Below are 27,076 nucleotides of genomic sequence, written 5' to 3' on the forward strand. Positions count from 1 at the left end.
CACTCCAAGCTCCCGTAATGCGACAGGGTCGGACGGCGAAGCTCACTGTCGGTCTCGCAGGCGGAGGAGCCGTCGTTGGGACAGAAGCGCGTCTCCACCTTGCGTCTGCCCAGCTGCAGCTCGTGGGGGTCGGCCAGCTGCGCGCGGCAGCTGTAGCGGAGCCTCTGCTCCTGGCGGGCGCCACCCTGTGTCACATTGACGGGCATCCAGGGGGTCCATGGCGTGTTGCGACGCACCTCTGGGCACGCTTCAAGGTTGCAGATCTTGTACTCCTGTGGGGTGGGGGGATTCTGTGAGATGTGTCTTTGGGGGGGGGTCCTTCACATCCTGTTATTTACACACACACTGCGACCCACTCAAGTCTCATAAACAGAAAACACCTCAGTTTCAGACCCCCCAAGTTCACTCTGGAGATACTCAGTAAGACTTAATTTAATTCCTAAGTAGTGTAATTAAATTTGAATGGATCTTAGCTCTTTAACACCAGTGATCACTTTAAGGGCTATTTAATGTTACAGGCGCCCCCCCCCCCCCCCCCCCCCCTTTCCGCGTGACACTAAGCCTGACTCAAGTGGCTTGATATCGAACGGCATACTTGAGGTGGTGTGCTGGAGAGGAACGCCATATTGAATTCGGGGCCTCCCACCACGATGGAGAAATGGAGCTGTGTTCAGCCGCATGTTCAGCCCTGACTATTGATTCATTCTCTAGCACTGTGATCCCAAAAATAAATTACTCTTTTATTGAGGTACATGGACAGCTCTGTAGGTTAAATAAGCCTAAACTACCCCCTAAACTACAGGCAAGGAGACATCAGAAAACAGCCTCTCTCTGCCTGGGGCACTGTAGTTATGTACCAGTCACCAGCAGTTTCCTTCCAGCTCTCCGGTGCCCTCTAGCGTCGCTTTGTCAGCCAGGGGCACTGTGGGCAACTTACCAGCGCACATCCGGGGCAGCCATTTCCGTTCTCGCAGTTCCTGACGCGGGAGTGGACGCCGCCTCCACACTCAGTGCTGCACTTAGTCCAGGAGCCCCAGCTGGACCAGAGGACGGGTAGCGGGCAGGAGACCTTCTCGTTGCACAGCCTGCAGACGGTCACATGCTGTTAGCACCAACGTCACGCCGCTTCAGACCACCCCAGCGCCTGAACACTAACCCCTGCATTTGTGAGTCCCTGCAGCAATCGCATTCACACATCATTACTGCGTCTGCTGGTTCATTTACAGACAGCCTCAGTAAGAGATCATCACAATGATCTACTGCACTTCCAGGACTGGGGGGTTTAAATCCCAGCTGCTCACCTCTCCTCTCGGCTCTGTCCCACGCAGACCCGACCCCCATGTCTGGGTGAGGGATTGTTGCAGGATCGCTGTCGCACTTCGAACCCAATTCCACAGCTGGTGCTGCAGTGGCCCCAGGACGACCAGGGGGTCCAGCCTCCGTTCCTGCAGCACACATGAAGCATCACTCATGTAAATGCTGTTCCTGGGATACACAGTTCCTGCAACCTGGAGACATGGACTCTGCTCCATGCCAGGCTTCCTCGTGGTGGGAGGGTCAAGAACCTCTCCAGCGCCTCCAAGTGGCACAGGGGCTCTGACGTCTCACCATAGCCTTCAGGTTTGACAATGATCCCTTAATTCGACTTGAAAAGCCTAATGAATATATTATGCTGTGCATTCAAATGCGTTTTTCCCACAAGCCTGCATAAATGCTGGCTTATTCTTAAACGACAGAGAGAAACTGAACTGCGAAATCTTTTTCGGTCATCATCTAAAACACATCGAAAGGCGAGGCCAGCAAGGTTCAGGGAGAGCTCTAAGTACATTAAAATTCCTTCAATTTGCCTAAGTGCTTTGTTCTGGCGGGGCTCCGTTTCGTGATTTAATTGCGGCTTCCTGTGAAGCTGAACCCAACCTCAGCTCCCGCTGTAACTTTTAATCTGTCAGGGGAAGGCAGAGAACGCAGAATGTCGGTCTGGATAGAAGAGATCAGCGGAGAAGGTGGCAAAGGGATGGTCTGGAGGACTGTTGCTTCTGCCCATTAGCAGCCCCCAAATGGGGGGAGGGTGTGGAAGTTCCCGGAAGGCCGAGGGTCTCCCTGGTCACCTCTGATTACCAGCACCCTGCTCGCCCTCTTCGTTCATCCTGCAGGTGCTGATTCTGTGGCCCCGTCTCTCCACTGCTGCCGTCCCTGCGAACCTGCTCTCCCTGGCTAAGACATGGCTTCTTTACACTCTCGGTAATCGGGCTCCCTAAGCAGGTCACCTGGAGCACCACTGTCCGCCGTATCGTCACCCACGGGCCTCTTTCCCCTCACCTGGAGCAGTTGGACACCTCCATGGTGGGGCCCTCGCAGTTGCGACCCCCGCAGCGGGGGGTGGGGCTGTCACACGGCCGCAGGCGGCACAGGCAGGAGCTGCTGCTGTCCCCGTCGTCATGGCTGCAGGGTTGCCATGGAGCCCAGGGCCCAAAGCCACCATTGACAGTTAGGTTTCTCACCTGCAGCAGAAAGTAAGGAGCTGGATTGGGGGAACAGACTCTGATCCACTGATCACAAGTGGAGACTGATTTTACAGCAGAAAGAAATGAGGGAGGTGTGTTTGCTGAAGAGTTACACTGTAACACATTAGCACAGCAGCTAAAGCCTCCATCATCATTACAATTTCTCCCACCCCAGAGACCTACTGGACATTCGGTGATGTTCTGGCTCCACTGGCTCATGTTGGAGCTGTCTTCAATGGTGGTACAGCGCCGCTGCTTCCGGTCCCAGCCACAGTAAGGGTCCCGCGCTTCAAGGCACAGCCTGCAGGGGGCCACAGCGGGAAAACAGCATGTGATGGCCGAACACAGCAAAAAAAACACATGCGTGCACACTACGAGCCGTCACGCGTGACAAGGCACCAGACAGCGGGAGTGAAACAAATCGACGCAAATGTGCCACAGCGAAGGGTCTCCCACGGCAATTACACGTTCGTAAGCTGTGCAAAAATGGGCTAATTGAGGAGCAATTAAAGCTCAAAGGCTGTTAATGAAATGAAGCTGTCAGCACTCGAACCCAGCTGTGGTGTAGGGTGTGTGCAGGTAATGCATGTGTAGTACAAAACACAGGTTTGTAATTATATCTTTGTGGGGACTCTCCATTCATATCTATGGGGAAAACTCTAATCCCAACATGAAAATCTTAACCCCTAGCCAGTCCTAACCTTATCCATACATAAATAAACAAAATACGAGGCATTTTTAGTTTTTGACTGCCTTCACAGATATTTCTGGGTACCTGAAATAACAGGTTTTTGTTAAATTGTAGGGAACGTTTGGTCCCCACAATGTAATATAAACATAAATCACACACATACGCATTTTTTTGTGCGATGCATTGTCTCCACACATTTTTTAATGCCAGTTATAGATTTTTTTTAAAAGTGAGTTTCCCCTTGTGGAGAATGAAAAAATGGTCCCTACGACATCAAAATAACTAGTTTGGTCCCCACAATGTAATATCTACAACCCCATACACATGCGCGCCCACACACACACACACACACACACACAAACCCCCCTGCTGTGGAAAGAGCCCCTGTCTGGCCACACAAAATGTGTTTCTGCAGCACAATCCAGGAGGTGCGACGGTGACCTCCAATCAGCTCCGCGCTACTTCATAACGACTCCGTCACAATCCGGCTCCTTTGTACGACGCCCGCGATATGATTTTGCAGCTCAATTGACCTGAACATCTCAGAAACCGATTTAGCATATCGTGACAATAAACACGGGTAATAGAATCACCTCACCGAACACACATTATTTACAGACAAATCAGCACTTCAGACGAGCGAAAGTAATGACATTTACGGCAGGCCCTCGCTGCTGATTTAAAGCGTCATTATAACGTGCGATTAGCCAAAGCAAGAGACAGACCCCATGGACAGGAACCTCGGGGCCAATTCATTTACGGACAGACCGGCCCACACTCCATTAATTACGGCAAGCTGAGAAATCATCAGCGCTGGGGCCAGGCCAGGCGGTGCCAGCAAACGCCCGGGCGACTCTGAGTAACGCTGCCCTCCTGCAGCCAAAGCGGGGCGTCCTCATGGGAACAAACGCCAAGACCCACGGCGACACGTGCTGCGGGTGAGTGTGAGCTGCCCGTAGCCACGAGAGCGTGAGTCAGAAGACGGCCACTGTGCCAGACACAGACATAGCAGACACGTATTCACCCAGCCCTAACGTCCAAACACGATTCTCAGCGCTAAAAGCCATCACCTCCCAAATGCCGGGATCGCCCTCTTGCAGCGCCGCACGTCATTCCGCTCAGAGCGGTCATGCTGGCTGATTCATGGTTCTAACAGAGACGGCCAGAGGACGGGCGTCGGCGTGGGGGAGGCGCCTTGATGAGACTGCTGTGGCGTGTCGTTCACCTTGGGATAAACTCCCCTTCAGAGATGAAGCGGAACCCCGAGGCTCTGAGAGAATCACTTACCCGCAATACTCATGGGAACTATGCCTTCAACTGACATTTTACAGCAACAGCCAACGCCTCTTTACAGGCTGGTAAAGGAGATGAGTGATTACCTTGCGTTTTGAATGTGCGCCACAAGTGTGGTACTGCACAGGCAGGGGGCGCTGATGAGAGCCCGGAGGGGTCTATGCTGGATCTGTAGCGCTTAGCAGATTGGCCTTATGGTTGGACGACGAAGTGTTTAACTTCACTAAATTAATTAAAATCTAATTAAAATAATTAGCTGAATTGGGCTCTGGATTAAACTGTCAGATAAAAGAACATTTTTAAAAAAGGAATGAATAAATCTAGTAACGGGAAAAGCAGATTGAAAAACAAGCAGCACATAAGCTGTGGGAAACGATTCCGCTGAACAAGGCAGGATTCAGCTGCCTGTGATGTCCACATCCGGCCAGAAAAGACCTTCCAATCACAGTGAGCTAATCTGTTTGTGTGTAAAGCCTGGATGTCCAACTCAACTCTGTCCCAGAATCCAGTGTCACCATCTAAAGATCTGAAACAGGGTCTCAAACACAAGGAACCTCTCACTGATAACTCAATCTGCTCGCTTTCGGATGCCACACAAAGCAACAGACACAAATGTCCAGCGAATATTTATGAGACATGCAGTGCCCTGTACCCACCCCCACCCAAGATCCCCTCACTGCTACGGTCTTAGTGGACATCAAATGCTTCTGGAAAGCGAGGAGGGGAGGCTGTCGCAATTAGACTGTCACCTTTTTGATGTCACCAGACCAGTTCCCCCCTCCAAGGTAAAATCTGAGGAAACATGTCATCTCCACATGTTTGAGTCAAGAGCCAATCAGCTCGTCAGTCAGGAGCCACCCGGAGGAGTCAGCCAATCAGACGAGGGTTTCACTGCCAGAATCCCCCCACCAAGTGTCACGTTCATCATTAGCCTGGCTGTGGAGCCTTCAGCCCCCCGTCTCCACTGAAGCCTGTACCCCCCCCGAGATGCTCTGCCCGCTCGATGTTCCAAACTCATCGGCTTTCTGCATGGAGCCCACAGCCGGCTGGAACGCGACTGCAACACGAGAGACCAGAAACATGGCCACGTAACCTGCCCCCCCCCCCCCCCCCCAGTCTGGCTCATGTTAAAGTGCGAGGACAAAAAACCTGCCTTGCATTTCGAAAAGCGTCACCGTCAACGTCAGCTCATCGTAGCAAGCTGCATCTGGCTTGGGGGGAGAGGAATGTGCGACTGCCAGACAATCATAACCGGCATCGTCCCTCTGAGGACTCGTGGTAGGGACGGGGGCGGGGGGTGAGGGGTGTCGAGCAGACGGAACGGGACAGGCCTGGGGCAAGTTCACCCAACCTTCAGTGCGAGTTTAAGCTGGCGAGTCAAACCAAGACCTTTACAGTAACTGTCGTTAGAAAACTAAGACAGGTGCCGTAAATAAAATATGCTTTATTTAATTAGCTGTAAAAATTTTACTAAGAAGAGTGAAGAAAAAGTGTTTAAATTTTCCAATGATTTATAGCCTGCTTAATTGTTCAGGGGTTAAGAAGTAATGTAGCAGGAGGGATAAATAGTTTTAGTTATAATTTAAAGGTATACTGCAGTTTTACCACACAGTGAATAATTATAGCCCATGAGCACTACTGAATTGGCAAAATTTACACTGTGTGATTAACTGAATCAAGTGGGTTAATTAAGTCTGAGGTCAGTGTAAGCAAGCAGCAGACTACAAAACATCCAAGGACCTGACAACCCCAAGGCAGAGAGGGGGAGAAGGTGGGCTAGGGAGAATCGGAGGACGTGGTTGAGAGAGCAAGACCAGGGAAGAGACGCGCAAGAGAGATCGGGACCAGTGAGGAGGCGGGTGAGAGAGAGGGACCAGTGAGGAGGCAAATGTAAGACAGCAGGACCAGTGAGGAGTTGCATGAGGGAGAGCGGGACCAGTGAGGAGGCATGTGAGAGAGACCAGGACCAGTGGGGAGGCATGTGAGAGAGACCAGGACCAGTGGGAAGGCATGTGAGAGAGACCAGGACCAGTGGGGAGGCATGTGAGAGAGAGTGTGACCAAAGAGGAGGTGCTAAAGAGAGTGGGACCAGTGAGGAGTTGCGTGAGAGAGGGTTGGAACAGTGAGCAGGTATGGGGTCAGAAGGATTTGCAGGACCAGTAAGGAGGGGCATGAGAGAGACTGGGACCAATGAGGAGGCGCATGAGACGGAACAGGACCAATGGGGAGGCCAGTGGTCAGTGCTCCTTGGTCAGTGCTGCCCACCAGCAGACAGCTGCCACTTAAACGTACATAATTAACCCTCCACCACAGCATTACGCAGACTCAGAAACAGCCCTTTTACATATTTAATACACCCTGCACTATAGCAACAACTGACTCACCACCAATATGGACTGTTTGCCCATGCTGTGGAAACTTCCGGAATGAATGAAAAGGATCCATAAGCCCTTTCCCCAGCCTGCTCCTGGTGCCCGCTGTGATTGTTCCACCCTGCTGTGTGCTAAGTCCCCGGCCTCCATAGATCTCTCCATCCTGTCTTTCAATTTCACCCACACCTCTGTTAGCTTAAGCTGCTGTGAGTGTAGCCAGGGAAAGGGCCTGGCAACTGATGCATGTCACACACACTCACTCACACACACACACACACACACACACACAGATTTGTAATTATATCTTTGTGGGGACTCTCCATTCATTTCTATGGGGAAAACTCTACTCCCAACTTGATGACCTTAACCCCTACCAAGCTCTAATCTTCACCATAAATAACTAAACAAAACACAAGTCTTTTGCCAATTTTAGTTTTTCAGCAGTCACATATATTTTTTTTAATAAAATTAAGTTTCCCCTTGTAGGGACCTGAAAAAAATAACAAGGTCAAAATAACAGATTTTTATCACATTGTGGGGTCAATCTAAACATGACCTACGCACACGCACATTAAAACACACACAGAGCCGAGGAAACATCATACTATAGACCCCTCCCCATGCATCCACATTGCAGACTGGCTGAGCAACCATGACGCTGAACCACGGGTCAGACGCGGGGGTGATGCTCATCAGCAGCTCTCCTTCTTAGGCTGCCTGACAATATGCTCAGCAGCTAAAAAGGTGACGTCTGGAGGGGGCGCTTGAGAGCAATCAGAGAATCAAAAATAATTATCTAAGTGATAATTGGGGTTTCCCACCACCCAGTGCCACGTGGAGTGGGGCTGCCCCCCTGCCCCCACCCCTGCACTCACCGCTCCGTCCTGTAGGTGGAGCATCTCTCCAGAGGGATTTTCAGCACTCTGTTGTTCAGGCCTACAAACAATGACCTGTCGCTGTGCAAGATCTGCAGGCTCAGGATGGGCTCCCGTGTGTCGGCAGGCAGGAGCTGCATCTCCTCCAGGTAGCAGCCATGCAAGCTGTGATTGGCTGTGGAGAGGGCCTTCAGGATGGTGCCATACTCTGATTGGGGGAAGGAGCACCTGTCAGACACCCCGGTGTGAAACCCCGCCCCTTAGCGCTCACCCGCTGCCCCACGACACCGCACCTGTGCCGATGTACATGACATGGTAGAGGGTGTCTCGGCCCTGCACAATGTCCACCACCAGCTTGGAGAAGCGCACGCTGTCCTGGACCACCAAGGGGTCCACGGAGACAGGCTGCACCACGTCGTTCATGAGGAAGAGGCGCTGTGCGTCCTGCAGGCTGCGCTCTGTCAGGTTCTCATTGGGACCGCTGTCATTGATGGTGCCACACTGTGTGGGTGTGCACAGCAGAAACATTCAGAGCAGGTGAAACCCCGCGGGTGCATCAGCGAGGCAGACGAGAGAGGCAGCAGCCCTCCAGGGAATGGTGGGTGGATTGATGGGGATGGATAGCTGGATGGAAGGATGGATGGACTTGCCTGGAAATTAGGGATGGGGTTGGGCGTGGCCTGCCAGGTGGAGCGTGGGTTCTCCTGGGTGCGGAATGGCCCGTTGAAGGCTTGGGTGATGGCGCTCAGGTTGAAGGCACAGACAGCCGAGGCCGCGATGCTGTTTCTGGGGAGGGAAGGGATGGAGGTCCATTATTCACTCTCCCAAGGAAAGCAGATGTGAGATTACTCAGCGAGAGCTAATTTCTGAGCTGGGAAGGCCAATGCTTCAGCTACTATGACCCCTACTGACCAAGTATGAACATTTATATTTATTTGGCAGAAGCTTTTATCCAAAGTGATGTACTGAATCTCTGCCTCCCTTGCTGGGTCTGCAGTCCCCAGCAGCCTGAGCAAACACAGCTGTGCAGACAAGGGTCACCCTGCAGCCTGAGCAGACGCAGCTGTGCAGACAAGGGTCACCCTGCAGTCTGAGCAGACGCAGCTGTGCAGACAAGGGTCACCCTGCAGCCTGAGCAGACGCAGCTGTGCAGACAAGGGTCACCCTGCAGCCTGAGCAGACGCGGCTGTGCAGACAAGGGTCAACCTGAAGTCTGAGCAGACGCAGCTGTGCAGACAAGGGTCACCCTGCAGCCTGAGCAGATGCAGCAACGCAGACAAGGGTCACCCTGCAGCCTGAGCAGACGTGGCTGTGCAGACACGGTTCGCCCCACAGACGAACACCCTGGGGGCTCACGGTGGTAGTGAATCACACGCAGCATTCATCACCGCCACAGTTCCGAAGCACATGACTCTTATTCTGCTGCAATAACCTCTCCAGTTCTGACTTCCTGTCCGGACAAGAAATGGGAAGGGCTTCAGGCACGTGTCTCGGAGCTGAGCCTCTGTGCGGCCGCCGGGTTCCCCAGATCCAGCTCACAGGCTGCAGCTGGGCCGTGTGCTGCATGTACAGTTAATTGGGGCTCCACGGTCCTGGGACTCTGGTCCTGTGCCCATAGCATTAGCGACTCTGCTAATTGGAGCCCAACATAATCAAGGGAGATGGGGGTGGGGCGGTGTACTTGGCCAATTGAAGTGGGGGGCTCAGCCTTATTCTTCAAAGCCTCTGGGAACATCTGGCCAGACTGAGTGGATGCAGGAGCCAGAGGACGTACATGGGGGACAACCTGCGTCCGCAGATGGAGCCCTGGACTGGAAGGGTGCCGCTTGGGGGTGAAGCACGGCTGAGCCTCAAGGGCAGTGGGGGGGCTTCTGCATCTCAGGCTGTGTTTGTGAGTGTGAAGATAACCGAGTTTAAAAACGAGAAACGGAAAACAAAGAGCCTGTGGGAGTCCTGCTGGCTTTATTCTGCGTCTGTGCCTGTCTCGTCATGCAGCAACACGAGGTTAAATCTCGGCTAAAGCGCGCCGCTCGAGAAGCCCGGATTCCGCAACACTCTCTTCCGAAGGCCATATTTACTCGGGCCTGGGGGGGCTCTGTTGGAGATGCCTCCCCAGAGAAGGGATAAAGTGGCTTTTAGGGCCGCCTGCTGTCCGGATCCCACTTCTGGCACTGGCACGGTGCACGCTTTGCATATCGGCAGTAGAAACTGGGAAAACATCCCCCTGCTCCAGTTGTGCTGTAAGAACAGAAGGGGCAGCGGCCCTTGGCGGAGCCTGCGGAGTTAGCCCACTTGGGGGCGCTGCGCTGGCCTCTGCCTGCCTTCAAGTACCATCCATGCTTTTGGAGGAACTCACCTGCACCATCAGACATTTAACATCCAGACATGGCTACTGTCCTACATGCTGCTTATTTTGCATTCAGGTGGATTGCAAAGTTACAGTTAGGAGAAGTTTGAAATAATTTAGAAATGCTATACAGTAAAATCCTGTTATAGTGGACTCGCTTATAATGGAATATTGTCTATAAGGTTTGCTGGTCCCAGCCGTGCGCCTTTAAGAACATGCAGAAAAAGCACCGGATATAGCGGATTCGTATATAATGGAATTTCGCTTATAACGGACAAACAATTTGGTCCCCAGGGCCGCTTTTAGCTGTAGTTTTGTTTGGTTATAAGGGACATGCAGGCTCCGCCTACAAGGCCAGATACGTAGTCGGGATTATTAATAGTCACACATCTAGTCAGGTAAAGTTGGATTACTACATGTACAATATAATAATCTATACCACAAGTGTGTCTGCTGGGGTGTGGCATGAGTAAATGCTGTCCTGTACTTGTGTTCTGTGCATGCAGCAACTCTGGATATAACAGACTTTGGATATAACGGACTGTTTTGCCAGGTCCCTTGATGTCAGTCATAACTGCATTTTACTGTACTGCAAACATCACAAAAGCAAGATTCTGCTATTTGTATGAGTACAGGCATGCAGGAAATCCCACCTTAGAGGGACAGCAACTCCCACACCATGTGGCACCATGCCGGCACGCTAGCTGGTGAATGCACTCTGAATTACCAAGGTTGTGTTCTTCAAAAACAGTAGCAAAAATTTACAATCACTATTGTTATGTTTCCGTAAGCCTCCCCGAGGCCACCCAGAACGTGAGTGTTGCGTGGGGGTGCGTTTGCCTCACCGAGGCGCCCACCCTCGCAGGAAACGCAATGTGCAGGCATTCATGACGCTTTGAGCCATTTCCCGCTGAATGAGATGAAACAGGCCCCTGTTAACTGCAGCTTTGGGGGAAGGACTACAGCAAACGCTGGGAGCATTCAGAGCACCCAGGGCTCCACTGCTTTCAAGAAAACACTTCTCAGCTGCTCAGAAAAAGACCACCTTTTCAAGAACCTGCCGGAAGCCTGAGAAAGCTTCCAAACGAAAAGGTCTCCGTGTCTAACAGCTTTGGACTCCAAGTGCTAGATCCAAACTTCGCTCCAATTCCAACCACTTCAGAATATTCTAAAGCTACAGGTAAGATACTTAAATTAAAGAGAAAGTCCAAAAGGACCTTTTAAATGTAGGCTGGACTGCAGGAATCATAGGTAGGAGGAATCATTACCAATGGGGTTTAATCAAATGCAAAGATTATCGTACAGGTGCGTATTTTCACAATATTACCATGCTCTCCTTTAAGAACTTCATTATAGGATAATCTTCTGTCTTCCTGTCTTGACGCTGTGGCAATCTGCTGTGAATTGCCCGCTATGGCTTTTATTTGAGCAGCACAAACAAACACTGAGTATAAAAGTACAGACGCTCCCTAGGTTACGATGGTCCGTGTTATGATATTTCGACTTTGCAGTGGGTAAATGTTTTTCACTTTCAGTATATTATTCAATAAATTACATCTAGATATTAATCATTTAATTATAAAACAAGCTTTGTGTTAATGGTTTTGCTCAACAGCAGGCTAATGTAAGCATGTTTAAGGTAGGCTAGCCTAGGCTGTGATGTTTGCTAGGTTAGGTGTACTGTATTAAAATGCCTCACGATATTCCATCCATCCATTTTCCAAACCTCTTATCCTACTGGGTCGTGGGGGGTCCGGAGTCTATCCCGGAAGCAATGGGCATGAGGCAGGGAACAACCCAGGATAGGGGGCCAGCCCATCGCAGGGCACACTCACATACCATTCACTCACACATGCACACCTATGCGCAATTTAGTAACTCCAATTAGCCTCAGCATGTTTTTGGAATGTGGGGGGAAACCGGAGTACCCCGGAAGCCCCACGACGACATGAGGAGAACATGCAAACTCCGCACACATGTGACCCAGGCGTTGACTCAAACCCGGGTCCCAGAGGTATGAGGCAACAGTGCTAACCACTGCACCACTATGCCGCCCCCCCTTACGATAGTTTCACCTTATAATAGGTTTATGGGAACATAACCCCATCGTAACCTGGGGAGAGGCTGTATGATGCTTAAGAACGATGACTCTTAGAGAAGGATTACTAGGGGCTATTAAGAACATCATTTGAGAATGACAGAACCAGTAAGCGGAGCTGGGGGCCCTGTGCAGACCCGTAGCGCCGGGAGGCTACTCACACATTCGTGGTGAAGATGCCGAAGATGAGGTCCTGTTCGGGTAGGTAGAAGGTGCTCTGCAGCTCGTGATAGTAGAAGGGAATCTCTCCGGAGCGGGAGCAGTTGAGGCGCGCCTTCATGAAGGTGGTCCAAGTGTCCTCCAGCAGGAAGCGGCCTCCGATGTCGTTCTTGCAGACGCGTGCCACTCGTGAGTACACCGTCTTCCCGCAATCGTGCTCCACGGCGTTCTCCCGCAGGAAGAAGTAGGTGAAGAGGCCCACGTCGTAGGCCGAGATGAAGTGTGGCTCTGTGTGTCCAGAAGAGAGCGGTGGGGGTGTGGGTTAGCTGCGGGGGAGACTCAGCGATATGCCAATTTGTAGGCAGCCTGGACCTTCAGAATGAACAGAAAGCTTCAGCTGGGAGACCACAGGGCCCCAGGGCTATTTCCCGAGTCACTGACAAAGCCCCAGGGTCTGGGCTGGGCCCAGAGCCGCAGACAGAGGGCTGGCCTTCCCATTTTTCAGACAGCGAGAGTGTTTTACAGCCCGTCCCTAACAGGAACAAACAGGGAGATGTTCCTGGCACTGAGCCTGTGGAAGCTACGGCGACCTGAGAGATCTTTAGCAATGCGTCTAATCTGAGGAGGCCGCAGTCAGGTGATCCAGAGCAGCACTGCAGGAAAACCATCACAATCATTCAGCTGCTGCTTTAAAAGCCAAAAACCCTTAAAGGTTTTTGGCAACGAGAAAGAATATCGGGAAGAATATGGCGGCTGGCGAGTTACCGACAGCGATTGTGAGAGTGAGAGAGCCTCTCGCTGCTCTGGGAAAGGAACAGCCATCCCCAGAGATGCCAGAGCCAACCCCCGCACCTGCCCACCCCCCTTCAGCCAGGTAAATAGGGGGCAGAGCGTTTGACCTTTTCAGCCATCACCAGGCAGCCTCTGAGAGACAGACAGACTGTCAGCGGAAACAAACAGGACGTGATCTGAAGGCCTGCAGTGTGAAAGGAGGGGGTTTTTAAAGGCGTCAACGCAGAGTGGCGGAGCCATTTGACCAATGAGAGAAGAAGTATGTGTAGGGCAGAGCGGGGAGAGGCTGGATGGGGGGGGGGGCAGAGTGAGGAGAGATGGGGTGGGGCTAGACTGGGTGGGTGGGGCAAAGCAGTGAGGGTAGGGCAGGGTGGGTGGGGCAGAGCAGGGTGGGTGGGGCTGCATTGGGTGGGTGGAGCAGAGCAGGCTGGGGCTGGAGCTTCAGCATGTGCTTTCATCTGTGTTCAGGGGTTTGCTCAAATGGTGTTAACGCTGCTCGTTAGACTGATGATTTCATGCTTTATTCAGTTTGTAATTATCATTTTTAGGATTATTACCAAATACTTTTGATTTCATACAACTTATACAGACATAGTTCTGATGTAAATAATATCACTGATATAACTGATCGTGATGCATATCACGCTTTAATATATGGTTTTAATCCATGTGGCCCTGGATGCAACTTCAGCCTGTGAAAAAGTTCACCTTGGGTGTGGCAGAGACCTGAGAAGAAGAGAGTGCAGCCTGGCAGGCAGGAAGCCAGGCAGTGATAACCAGGATCATCAGAAATCCAGGGAGGTACCTAAAACCGCCTGTGATATCCAGCTGGCTGATTATTATTATCAGTCACTTTCGGAATGAGCCAGATGTCCTGTGTTTACTTGCAGGAGAGGTCAAGGCCCGGCCTTAGGAGGAGGGGCTTATTAGAATGACACTGGATAGACTCATCTCCTTAAGCATGGGGGTGTCACAATCATACAGGTGACCCCCCCCCCCCCCAACCCCCTTCACTTGGTGTCTCCCTGGGGCTCTCTGATTTTCCTACCCTGGCCAGTGAAATAATGTCCCCATATGGTAAAATGCAAAAGGTTTTCATCACACTGCAAGGAGATCTAGTCGCCACAATGTAATAATTACAAACACGCACACACACACACACCTACCTCTCTCAGATCTGTCACAAACAGCGTGTGTCTACAAACCTACAAACAAACAGCAGCAACTTGCACCTGCCTTCAGCTGTATTAAAAATTTCTGTCGGATCGATGCCTATCTTCAAAGGATCTGCTGACCACCTGCAAGGCTTGGTGACTAATGTCAGAGATCCTGGACTAATTAGTGATGATAATTTTAGGATCAAAGACAATGAAAGCTTACGATGAAACCAAGACAACAGTCAGAGCAACCAAATAAGGGACACTGTGTGTTCATGTGTTTTTTGTAATTATTATATCGTGAAGACCAGATTTCCCAACAATGTGATAAAAACTGAAGACATTTTTAGGTCCCCACAAGGATAACCTCGATTTTATAAGAATCTATGAATGCAATCAAAACAGTAAAAATTTGTTTGGTTACTTATGGTTAGGGCTGGGTAGGGGTTAAGGCAGTCAGAGTTGGGATTAGTGTTGTGCCTATAGAAATGAATGTCTCCATAAAGATATGAATACTTGAACTGTGTGTGTTTGTATGTGTGTGTGTACATGTGTGGGTCCGCCCCGTCCTACAGACGTCCACACACCGTTAAGCCACTTGGAGTTGTACTGCGCCGTGCGCAGGGGCGGCATGCTGCCAAGGCTGCGGTAGATGACGGGATCCCGGCCCGAGAAGTCGATGACGGTGGCCGCATACAGCTCGCCCCTCTCCGTCACCACGGCTGTGGAATTGTGGCGCGGGTCATAGGGGCAGCGTGCAACGCCATTGACCCGATCCAGCACGCGGCTCAGGTTACCCACCTGAAAAAAACAGAGGGTATTACCACTTGTACACGGGGGGGGGGGGGAGGGGGCTTTGCATTCCACTGGGACACTTGATCTAATTGTTCAGTAATTTAATTAATTTAGTCATCTCATATCTTGTGAACAACTTGAAAAACCGGAAAAAAAAACATTGTCTAGCAGTCCGAACTCACACCTTAATCCTAAACCTGGCCCAAACAGAAACCCAAACTCTAACTCAAATACAAACCCCAAACAGCAGTTTATCCAGCCAGTAAGCAGCACTAAAAGTCAAGCAGTCCTCAGAGAACACATTTGTTCTGCTCTGTTTACAACACAAACAGGTCTTCCTGAAAATCCATAAACCTTCCCGGCTTCAATGTTTTCAAATAAATGAATACGCCTCTGACAGCTGAGCAATGCTCAGCAGCAGGCTGTACCCCAGAGATCAGGTCCCAGGATTTACCATGAGATTCCTTTAAATGCCCTTTATATGTGTACCATGGCATGCCCTGTTGGCTACACGGACCCGCACATCTGGCACAGACGGCCCTCACCTGTCGCATGGTGCAGACGGGCAGGAACGCGTTGGTGCCACAGGTGAACACCCGCTTCCCGTTGATGAGCAGGACCCGGATGTAGTTCTGGCACTCCACCTGTGGAGGGAGTCATCCACAGGGATTTACTGTCAGACCAAAAGCAGCCAACCAGACCTCCACCACTCCACCAAGGTGGAGCTTGGTGATTTATGGATATTTTTCTGTGTGTCGAGTAAGATGATTCTACAAAGCTATAAACACTATTGTCAGACATTTTCATCTGGAAGGTTAATGCATGTTTATTTCGTACATGAAGACAACTTTTGGCAAATAGATTTTGAAGCTGTGCTTGGTTCTCTTTGCTGCATCAATATATATGCATCTACAACGATATGCAGCTAATATTACAGTTCTCCCTGTTTCATCTCCCATGAAAATACTGCATGACAGTGAATGCTCAAATTGCTGAAGAGATTCGCCTTATTGTGGCTCTCATGTAATCAGAATGACACGCAAAGAGAGAGAAACCAGGAGGCAGTAAACATCTGGAAGCACAAACTGCATTTTCCCCTTGCTGGCTAAATGAGGGGACAGCATTAAACCTTACCTCCGTCTTTCCTTTACTCTGACAGGACCTCCTGGTGTCTTCGTCTGGGCCCCATTCTGTTGCCTAGGAAACCAAAATAAAGAAAAGGGATGCATTCCCATTCCAGTTTTAGCCTCCAGTGTACAGCCGGAGTGTACGGACAGTTTGCAGGTATTATTCAGCTATCTGTGGTAATATTGCACTTGCCCAGCTTTACTAAGGATGCACCCTTACCTCGGACTGTTTACTATGCTAACATGGCAATAAGTGGGCCACTGCCTCAAAGAGCCAGGCGACTAGATAGCCAGCAAACCACATGTCATTTGCATATAAATGCAAGCGCTTCTTATCATTCAACTGGAGCACAGCAACACCCCAGCCCCCCACCCCTGGCCCCCAATTATATTTCTTTTAAGGGCCCCGTGTTTAATTATGGATGCATCACCAAGGCTAACGTTCTACCTCCTCTAATGAAGGCATGAGCTGGTTCAATGGTGTTTCTGAAGCTCCTCCATCACCCGGTTTCCCTCTCATGAGCTGTCCTTCAGGTAGACGTTTACACATCAGCTACACTCCCACCATTCAAGGCTAAACGTACCATTCCAGCCCTCTCAGTCACACGGCCATTATGCTCCCACTATCCCGGGTTAAATGTGCCGTTCCGACTCTCTCCACCACACGGCCATTATGCTCCCACTATCCCGGGCTAAATGTGCCGTTCCGACTCTCTCCACCACACGGCCATTATGCTCCATCTATCCCGGACTAAATGTGCCGTTCCGACTCTCTCCGCCACACGGCCATTATGCTCCATCTATCCCGGACTAAATGTGCCGTTCCGACTCTCTCCCCCACACGGCCATTATGCTCCCACTATCCCGGGTTAAATGTGCCGTTCCCACTCTCTCCGCCACACGGCCATTATGCTCCCACTATCCCGGGTTAAATGTGCCGTTCCGACTCTCTCCGCCACACGGCCATTATGCTCCCACTATCCCGGGTTAAATGTGCCGTTCCGACTCTCCACCACACGGCCATTATGCTCCCACTATCCCGGACTAAATGTGCCGTTCCGACTCTCCACCACACGGCCATTATGCTCCCACTATCCCGGGTTAAATGTGCCGTTCCGACTCTCCACCACATGGCCATTATGCTCCCACTATCCCGGGTTAAATGTGCCGTTCCGACTCTCCACCACACGGCCATTATGCTCCCACTATCCCGGGTTAAATGTGCCGTTCCGACTCTCTCCGCCACACGACCATTATGCTCCCGCTATCCCGGGTTAAATGTGCCGTTCCGACTCTCTCCGCCACACGGCCATTATGCTCCCGCTATCCCAGGTTAAATGTGCCGTTCCGACTCTCTCCGCCACACGGCCATTATGCTCCCACTATCCTGGGTTAAATTTGCCGTTCTGACTCTCTCCGCCACACGGCCATTATGCTCCCGCTATCCCAGGTTAAATGTGCCGTTCCGACTCTCTCCGCCACACGGCCATTATGCTCCCACTATCCTGGGTTAAATGTGCCGTTCCGACTCTCTCCGCCACACGGCCATTATGCTCCCACTATCCTGGGTTAAATGTGCCGTTCCGACTCTCCACCACATGGCCATTATGCTCCCACTATCCCGGGTTAAATTTGCCGTTCCGACTCTCTCCACCACACGGCCATTATGCTCCCACTATCCTGGGTTAAATTTGCCGTTCCGACTCTCTCCGCCACACGGCCATTATGCTCCCACTATCCTGGGTTAAATGTGCCGTTCCGACTCTCCACCACATGGCCATTATGCTCCCACTATCCCGGGTTAAATTTGCCGTTCCGACTCTCTCCACCACGCGGCCATTATGCTCCCACTATCCTGGGTTAAATTTGCCGTTCCGACTCTCTCCACCACGCGGCCATTATGCTCCCACTATCCTGGGTTAAATTTGCCGTTCCGACTCTCTCCACCACGCGGCCATTATGCTCCCACTATCCCGGGTTAAATGTGCCGTTCCGACTCTCCACCACATGGCCATTATGCTCCCACTATCCCGGGTTAAATTTGCCGTTCCGACTCTCTCCACCACGCGGCCATTATGCTCCCACTATCCCGGGTTAAATTTGCCGTTCCGACTCTCTCCACCACGCGGCCATTATGCTCCCACTATCCTGGGTTAAATTTGCCGTTCCGACTCTCTCCACCACGCGGCCATTATGCTCCCACTATCCTGGGTTAAATTTGCCGTTCCGACTCTCTCCACCACGCGGCCATTATGCTCCCACTATCCTGGGTTAAATGTGCCGTTCCGACTCTCCACCACGCGGCCATTATGCTCCCACTATCCCGGACTAAATGTGCCGTTCCGACTCTCTCCGCCACACGGCCATTATGCTCCCACTATCCCGGACTAAATGTGCCGTTCCGACTCTCTCCACCACACGGCCATTATGCTCCCACTATCCCGGACTAAATGTGCCGTTCCGACTCTCTCCACCACACGGCCATTATGCTCCCACTATCCTGGGTTAAATGTGCCGTTCCGACTCTCCACCACATGGCCATTATGCTCCCACTATCCCGGGTTAAATTTGCCGTTCCGACTCTCTCCACCACGCGGCCATTATGCTCCCACTATCCTGGGTTAAATTTGCCGTTCCGACTCTCTCCGCCACACGGCCATTATGCTCCCACTATCCCGGACTAAATGTGCCGTTCCGACTCTCTCCACCACACGGCCATTATGCTCCCACTATCCCGGGTTAAATTTGCCGTTCCGACTCTCTCCGCCACACGGCCATTATGCTCTCACTATCCTGGACTAAATGTGCCGTTCCGACTCTCTCCGCCACACGGCCATTATGCTCCCACTATCCCGGGTTAAATGTGCCGTTCCGACTCTCTCCGCCACACGGCCATTATGCTCCCACTATCCCGGACTAAATTTGCCGTTCCGACTCTCCACCACACGGCCATTATGCTCCCACTATCCCGGGTTAAATGTGCCGTTCCGACTCTCTCCGCCACACGGCCATTATGCTCTCACTATCCTGGACTAAATGTGCCGTTCCGACTCTCTCCGCCACACGGCCATTATGCTCCCACTATCCCGGGTTAAATGTGCCGTTCCGACTCTCTCCGCCACACGGCCATTATGCTCTCACTATCCTGGACTAAATGTGCCGTTCCGACTCTCTCCGCCACACGGCCATTATGCTCCCACTATCCCGGGTTAAATGTGCCGTTCCGACTCTCTCCACCACACGGCCATTATGCTCCCACTATCCCGGACTAAATTTGCCGTTCCGACTCTCCACCACACGGCCATTATGCTCCCACTATCCCGGGTTAAATGTGCCGTTCCGACTCTCTCCGCCACACGACCATTATGCTCCCGCTATCCCGGGTTAAATGTGCCGTTCCGACTCTCCACCACACGGCCATTATGCTCCCACTATCCCGGGTTAAATGTGCCGTTCCGACTCTCTCCGCCACACGACCATTATGCTCCCGCTATCCCGGGTTAAATTTGCCGTTCCGACTCTCTCCGCCACACGGCCATTATGCTCCCACTATCCTGGGTTAAATGTGCCGTTCCGACTCTCCACCACATGGCCATTATGCTCCCACTATCCCGGGTTAAATTTGCCGTTCCGACTCTCTCCACCACGCGGCCATTATGCTCCCACTATCCTGGGTTAAATTTGCCGTTCCGACTCTCTCCACCACACGGCCATTATGCTCCCACTATCCCGGGTTAAATTTGCCGTTCCGACTCTCTCCGCCACACGGCCATTATGCTCCCACTATCCCGGGTTAAATGTGCCGTTCCGACACTCCACCACATGGCCATTATGCTCCCACTATCCCGGGTTAAATTTGCCGTTCCGACTCTCTCCGCCACACGGCCATTATGCTCTCACTATCCTGGACTAAATGTGCCGTTCCGACTCTCTCCGCCACACGGCCATTATGCTCCCACTATCCCGGGTTAAATGTGCCGTTCCGACTCTCCACCACATGGTCATTATGCTCCCACTATCCCGGGTTAAATTTGCCGTTCCGACTCTCTCCACCACACGGCCATTATGCTCCCACTATCCCGGGTTAAATTTGCCGTTCCGACTCTCCACCACACGGCCATTATGCTCCCACTATCCCGGGTTAAATGTGCCGTTCCGACTCTCCACCACATGGCCATTATGCTCCCACTATCCCGGGTTAAATTTGCCGTTCCGACTCTCTCCACCACACGGCCATTATGCTCCCACTATCCCGGGTTAAATTTGCCCTTCCGACTCTCTCCGCCACACGGCCATTATGCTCCCACTATCCCGGACTAAATGTGCCGTTCCGACTCTCTCCGCCACATGGCCATTATGCTCCCACTATCCCGGGTTAAATGTGCCGTTCCGACTCTCCACCACACGGCCATTATGCTCCCACTATCCCGGGTTAAATGTGCCGTTCCGACTCTCTCCACCACACGGCCATTATGCTCCCACTATCCCGGACTAAATGTGCCGTTCCGACTCTCTCTGCCACATGGCCATTATGCTCCCACTATCCCGGGTTAAATTTGCCGTTCCGACTCTCTCAGTCACACGGCCATTATGCTCCCACTATCCCGGGTTAAATTTGCCGTTCCGACTCTCTCCACCACACGGCCATTATGCTCCCACTATCCCGGACTAAATGTGCCGTTCCGACTCTCTCCACCACACGGCCATTATGCTCCCACTATCCTGGGTTAAATGTGCCGTTCCGACTCTCCACCACATGGCCATTATGCTCCCACTATCCCGGGTTAAATTTGCCGTTCCGACTCTCTCCACCACGCGGCCATTATGCTCCCACTATCCTGGGTTAAATTTGCCGTTCCGACTCTCTCCGCCACACGGCCATTATGCTCCCACTATCCCGGACTAAATGTGCCGTTCCGACTCTCTCCACCACACGGCCATTATGCTCCCACTATCCCGGGTTAAATTTGCCGTTCCGACTCTCTCCGCCACACGGCCATTATGCTCTCACTATCCTGGACTAAATGTGCCGTTCCGACTCTCTCCGCCACACGGCCATTATGCTCCCACTATCCCGGGTTAAATGTGCCGTTCCGACTCTCTCCGCCACACGGCCATTATGCTCCCACTATCCCGGACTAAATTTGCCGTTCCGACTCTCCACCACACGGCCATTATGCTCCCACTATCCCGGGTTAAATGTGCCGTTCCGACTCTCTCCGCCACACGGCCATTATGCTCTCACTATCCTGGACTAAATGTGCCGTTCCGACTCTCTCCGCCACACGGCCATTATGCTCCCACTATCCCGGGTTAAATGTGCCGTTCCGACTCTCTCCGCCACACGGCCATTATGCTCTCACTATCCTGGACTAAATGTGCCGTTCCGACTCTCTCCGCCACACGGCCATTATGCTCCCACTATCCCGGGTTAAATGTGCCGTTCCGACTCTCTCCACCACACGGCCATTATGCTCCCACTATCCCGGACTAAATTTGCCGTTCCGACTCTCCACCACACGGCCATTATGCTCCCGCTATCCCGGGTTAAATGTGCCGTTCCGACTCTCCACCACACGGCCATTATGCTCCCACTATCCCGGGTTAAATGTGCCGTTCCGACTCTCTCCGCCACACGACCATTATGCTCCCGCTATCCCGGGTTAAATTTGCCGTTCCGACTCTCTCCGCCACACGGCCATTATGCTCCCACTATCCTGGGTTAAATGTGCCGTTCCGACTCTCCACCACATGGCCATTATGCTCCCACTATCCCGGGTTAAATTTGCCGTTCCGACTCTCTCCACCACGCGGCCATTATGCTCCCACTATCCCGGGTTAAATTTGCCGTTCCGACTCTCTCCACCACACGGCCATTATGCTCCCACTATCCCGGGTTAAATTTGCCGTTCCGACTCTCTCCGCCACACGGCCATTATGCTCCCACTATCCCGGGTTAAATGTGCCGTTCCGACACTCCACCACATGGCCATTATGCTCCCACTATCCCGGGTTAAATTTGCCGTTCCGACTCTCTCCGCCACACGGCCATTATGCTCTCACTATCCTGGACTAAATGTGCCGTTCCGACTCTCTCCGCCACACGGCCATTATGCTCCCACTATCCCGGGTTAAATGTGCCGTTCCGACTCTCCACCACATGGCCATTATGCTCCCACTATCCCGGGTTAAATTTGCCGTTCCGACTCTCTCCACCACACGGCCATTATGCTCCCACTATCCCGGGTTAAATTTGCCGTTCCGACTCTCCACCACACGGCCATTATGCTCCCACTATCCCGGGTTAAATGTGCCGTTCCGACTCTCCACCACATGGCCATTATGCTCCCACTATCCCGGGTTAAATTTGCCGTTCCGACTCTCTCCACCACACGGCCATTATGCTCCCACTATCCCGGGTTAAATTTGCCCTTCCGACTCTCTCCGCCACACGGCCATTATGCTCCCACTATCCCGGACTAAATGTGCCGTTCCGACTCTCTCCGCCACATGGCCATTATGCTCCCACTATCCCGGGTTAAATGTGCCGTTCCGACTCTCCACCACACGGCCATTATGCTCCCACTATCCCGGGTTAAATGTGCCGTTCCGACTCTCTCCACCACACGGCCATTATGCTCCCACTATCCCGGACTAAATGTGCCGTTCCGACTCTCTCCGCCACATGGCCATTATGCTCCCACTATCCCGGGTTAAATTTGCCGTTTCGACTCTCTCAGTCACACGGCCATTATGCTCCCACTATCCCGGGTTAAATTTGCCGTTCCGACTCTCTCCACCACACGGCCATTATGCTCCCACTATCCCGGACTAAATGTGCCGTTCCCACTCTCTCCACCACACGGCCATTATGCTCCCACTATCCCGGGTTAAATTTGCCGTTCCGACTCTCTCAGTCACACGGCCATTATGCTCCCACTATCCCGGGTTAAATTTGCCGTTCCAACTCTCTCAGTCACACGGCCATTATGCTCCCACTATCCCGGGTTAAATGTGCCGTTCCGACTCTCTCCACCACACGGCCATTATGCTCCCACTATCCCGGGTTAAATGTGCCGTTCCGACTCTCTCCACCACATGGCCATTATGCTCCCACTATCCCGGGCTAAATGTGCCGTTCCCACTCTCTCCGCCACACGGCCATTATGCTCCCACTATCCCGGGAACAAGATGCCTTTTCCAGCACACTATCTTGGACTTCATCACATACTACAAAACACAGCCTAAAGCCTGGAAGGACATGGCAGAAAGGAGGAGGAGAGCATTGATTAGCTCAGTGCATCCAGGAACTGATCAGCAGGCCTTTTTAAAGTCAGCGCCAGGCGGCCTGTTCTGGAGTTACTCACTACTGCCTTTGAGCTACCCGACTAAGGGACTCGGTTCAATTAACCTTCTTCACTCAAAGATAAACACAGAGGGAAAACGAGCTCAAGCAGTTAAGGCTCATGCCAGAGTCATGTTTGTGCAGGATTTAATTAGTGTCCAGACTATATTTACACTGCACCCAGGGGATAGGAGGCCATCATAATGGGTGGAAAGCGTAGCTCCTCATTTCATCTAAATCAAAATGAGTTTAATAGTCCTGCTTTTGTATCTTTTATAACTGTGCGTGATGATGCTAAGGACAAACAGCATTAGCCGCCTGTAGTTTGTCAGCCCACAGAATGCAAAACCAACTCGCTTTTCACTGGGTGGGTCAAACGTCCTGTCGCTCCACAGCCACATCAACTGCTAGTCAGGCGCCGAGAGCGGAACAGCACATGGCGGTCTCTTCCAAAGGAACACGCAGGGAAATTCTACAGTGTGTACAGTGAGGAGAAGTGGCGACTGCAACAGAAGAGCTGTGGCCTCATGCTGGGGGTGCGGGGGAGGGGGTCCTATGATGGGGTAAGGGGCTGGGAAAAAATGGGGCAAAAACCTTGTAATGCCAATCAGGGCCACACAGCAGCTTGGGAGTATGGGCTGTTTGTGTTTTGGGACAGAGAGAGGAAATACCTTTGGGGTGACTCATCAGTTAGGCCGTTGCCATAGTATTGGCGAGGATGCGGGGTTCAATGCAAAGCCCCAGAATGCACGTGGACCAGACGGCCTGGGACCAGCACCGAAAGAGGCTCTCGGCAGCCATTCAGCCACAGGGCTTCAAACCTGCAACGCACTTGGAGCTTATGTTGTCAGTACAGCCTGGATCGATCGCAGGGCTTGGCTTTCTCAAGTCAGAGGTGATAAATCCTCAGTGACAGGCATAGCAAAAGGGCCAGGGGGCTGTGCTGGACATTATGGAGGCTGGTTTCCTTTCACCACTTAATATGAATTATTGCTACTCATTAGAAAACTGAACTTAAAACAAAAATTCACAACTTCTCTAACGGTCCAATAAGTTGGATTTTTACAGTCACATTATATTGTTATTGAAGGAAAATAACATCTGATACTATTCTACATTTTATTGGGCTGCCAAAGTGAAATAGGGCATTTTTACAGAATTTCCACTTCAATTCCAGAGCTCACATGAGGTTGTCAATCATTTGGTAGATTATGCTCCTGGGTGACAGAAGCGTTTACCTCCCAATCCAAATCCATTCCATTAGCTGTTACAAGAGATTCCATTTGCACATAACAGCCATTGTCCCTCTTGCCTTGGACCTGTGCATGGCATCCAGTCAAATTCATAAGCAGTGAGATTTGCCCTTGCAGACATGCTGATTTTCTTCCACAGGAGAGAGCGTAAGAAAATGTGGAGGAAAAATTATGCTTATTTTTACACCACAGATCCCTCAGACAAAAATTAAATGTCAAGAGAAACAAAATATATGGGGAATTAGAGAAGAGTACAGTTTTCAACTGACTCCTTTAGTAAGTGCTAAAAATACATACAAGTCCCTTTATTTATCATAAAAATACAAATTTTACAATTGATCAGGCACCTGGCCCTGGTCTCCCAATAGAGATGACCTCAGAATAAGGCCAGACAGACACCTCCTCCTCCCTTCGCTCACAGCCATTGGTTTTCTCAGCTATTAACACCAATAACTAACCCAAGGAGGCGGTTGATCATGGCACACCAAGTCCCCCTCCAAAGACCAAGCGACCAGACGGTCTCGGCCCACAATGTTTCCCAAGGTTCCTGAACTTCAATGGGGCACCGCCCCCCGACCTCTAACCAAGCCCCCAGTTCATGGTCCCGTTCAGACCCATTCAGCACAGACTTGATGGATGTGACAGGATTCCCAAAGGGGCTGGGCATTGTCCCCAAACACTGATCCCCACGCAGGGGGGATCAGAGCCCCCTCAGCCTCCTTTTATGGAAGGTGGTTGGCTGGTTTTCAGATGGAATCAGTGTAGTAGCCCCCCCCCCCCCCCCCCCCCGACCTGCCCCGCTGCACAACTCAATGGTTGCATTCGGCCTCATAGACATGCGGCATTTTTCGGGGGTGAGTTAAGGGGGTGAGGGCAGCCCATGGAGGCATGCTTACATCACGGAAATGGAAAGGGGGGTGCAAAGTACTCCAGTATAAACACAGCATCTTTACAACACTGAGGCAAAATGGCCTTATTGCCAAAAACATAACTGACCGAAAGGTGTCCAAACGCTGGGGGAGAGGTGTACCCCAGGTCTCAATGGGGACTCAACCATGCTCTTTATTACACTGTGGATTTCCTCAATTTATAAGTCATAAAATATAAAACAAGCACTTTTAGGCTTCACTTCACACACCACACATGCGATTCCAAGTGAGTGTCACAGCCATCTCTCTACCGAACCAAAAGTTCACAAGAAACTGATTAGGAGAGCAATAGTCTTTTCTTCGATTTCTGCTGTAAAGGTCTTGTGGAAGTCTCCCCGCCGCATACGCTACGCAGATGATGAAGAACCAGAACTCTAGGAAGGGGATGTGTGTTCCACTTCCCCTTGGAAGCCTGGGGGCAGGAGATTAAATAAATGAACTTAAATTACCTTTACCTGAGGAAAACAGGGCTTGCATGGTGGTTTGGTAGATAACATTGCTGCTACACTTTTCCAGGACTTCAAAACCCACTTCCTGCAGTCCCAAACCATTCCTGCCAGCCCATTGCGGGTGGCAGACCATTGCGGGTGGCAGCCCATCGCGGACAGCTTACTCTACATGGAGCAAGCTGAGGGAGGCGTAAAGACAATTTCCCCACAGAGGGATCAATAAAGTATCAATTATTATTATTATTATTTAAAAACATAAAGTCAGGCTAACTAGCATGTCTGATTTGCCAAGACAGTGTATGTATGCACCCTGCGATAGATGGGCCCCCCATCCAGGGTGTACACCTGTGCTGCCTGGGACAGGCTCCAGCCCCCCCGCCCCCCCTGCTCAGGATATGTATTTCGAAGGTAGATGGGTGAACTGTGTTACCATAAATGGTCACATAATTCACTACAGCTATACAATGTTGAGTAAAAATCACATAAGCACAAAAGTAATTACCTGGATATACAGTAGGATGACTAAGAAAAATGAGTTCAGCTCTCCATCAACATCTATCAAGCCGTCAACCCCAAAATGATAATGACTGCATCAATAATTAAATCCATGCAAATTACAGAAGAACGTGAATCATAAAAGCAACTAATTAGGCATATCTTCTCAGACTATGGTGTCTTTAAACATTCTTGCTAACAGATGAGTGCAACTATCAAACCAAATCACAAGTCTGACAATGGTGTTATCTAAAATCTCCTGGATTTGAGTTGCCAGGACAGTGAGCGCCCAAGAATACATCTAGAAACCTCAAGGCGCAAGAAAATCAAGCCTGAAATTCTTTGTCAAAGTAGATTCTGTGAGCTACCTGGGTGGAGGTGGCCATGGTTCAGTG

At 51.4% G+C, this 27,076-nt stretch overlaps 1 protein-coding gene across 2 annotated transcripts in view; it reads right to left on the bottom strand.

The window, feature by feature from the left end:
* The window catches only part of sema5ba (sema domain, seven thrombospondin repeats (type 1 and type 1-like), transmembrane domain (TM) and short cytoplasmic domain, (semaphorin) 5Ba), a 92,109-nt gene that overhangs the window by 11,839 nt on the left and 53,194 nt on the right, over positions 1-27,076 (bottom strand). For both annotated transcript variants that reach the window (XM_048978901.1, XM_048978902.1), the window contains exons 5-16: positions 16,218-16,280; positions 15,629-15,727; positions 14,876-15,089; positions 12,342-12,627; positions 8,386-8,521; positions 8,029-8,236; positions 7,736-7,943; positions 2,688-2,805; positions 2,320-2,501; positions 1,302-1,445; positions 938-1,085; positions 47-272 (exon numbers count right to left, since the gene is read on the bottom strand). In XM_048978901.1, the coding sequence (XP_048834858.1) occupies positions 47-272; positions 938-1,085; positions 1,302-1,445; positions 2,320-2,501; positions 2,688-2,805; positions 7,736-7,943; positions 8,029-8,236; positions 8,386-8,521; positions 12,342-12,627; positions 14,876-15,089; positions 15,629-15,727; positions 16,218-16,280 (2,032 nt within the window). The remainder of the gene's footprint in view (positions 1-46; positions 273-937; positions 1,086-1,301; positions 1,446-2,319; positions 2,502-2,687; positions 2,806-7,735; positions 7,944-8,028; positions 8,237-8,385; positions 8,522-12,341; positions 12,628-14,875; positions 15,090-15,628; positions 15,728-16,217; positions 16,281-27,076) is intronic.

The sequence above is a fragment of the Brienomyrus brachyistius genome, chromosome 16, assembly GCF_023856365.1.
Source record: "Brienomyrus brachyistius isolate T26 chromosome 16, BBRACH_0.4, whole genome shotgun sequence".
Taxonomy (NCBI): Eukaryota; Metazoa; Chordata; class Actinopteri; order Osteoglossiformes; family Mormyridae; genus Brienomyrus; species Brienomyrus brachyistius.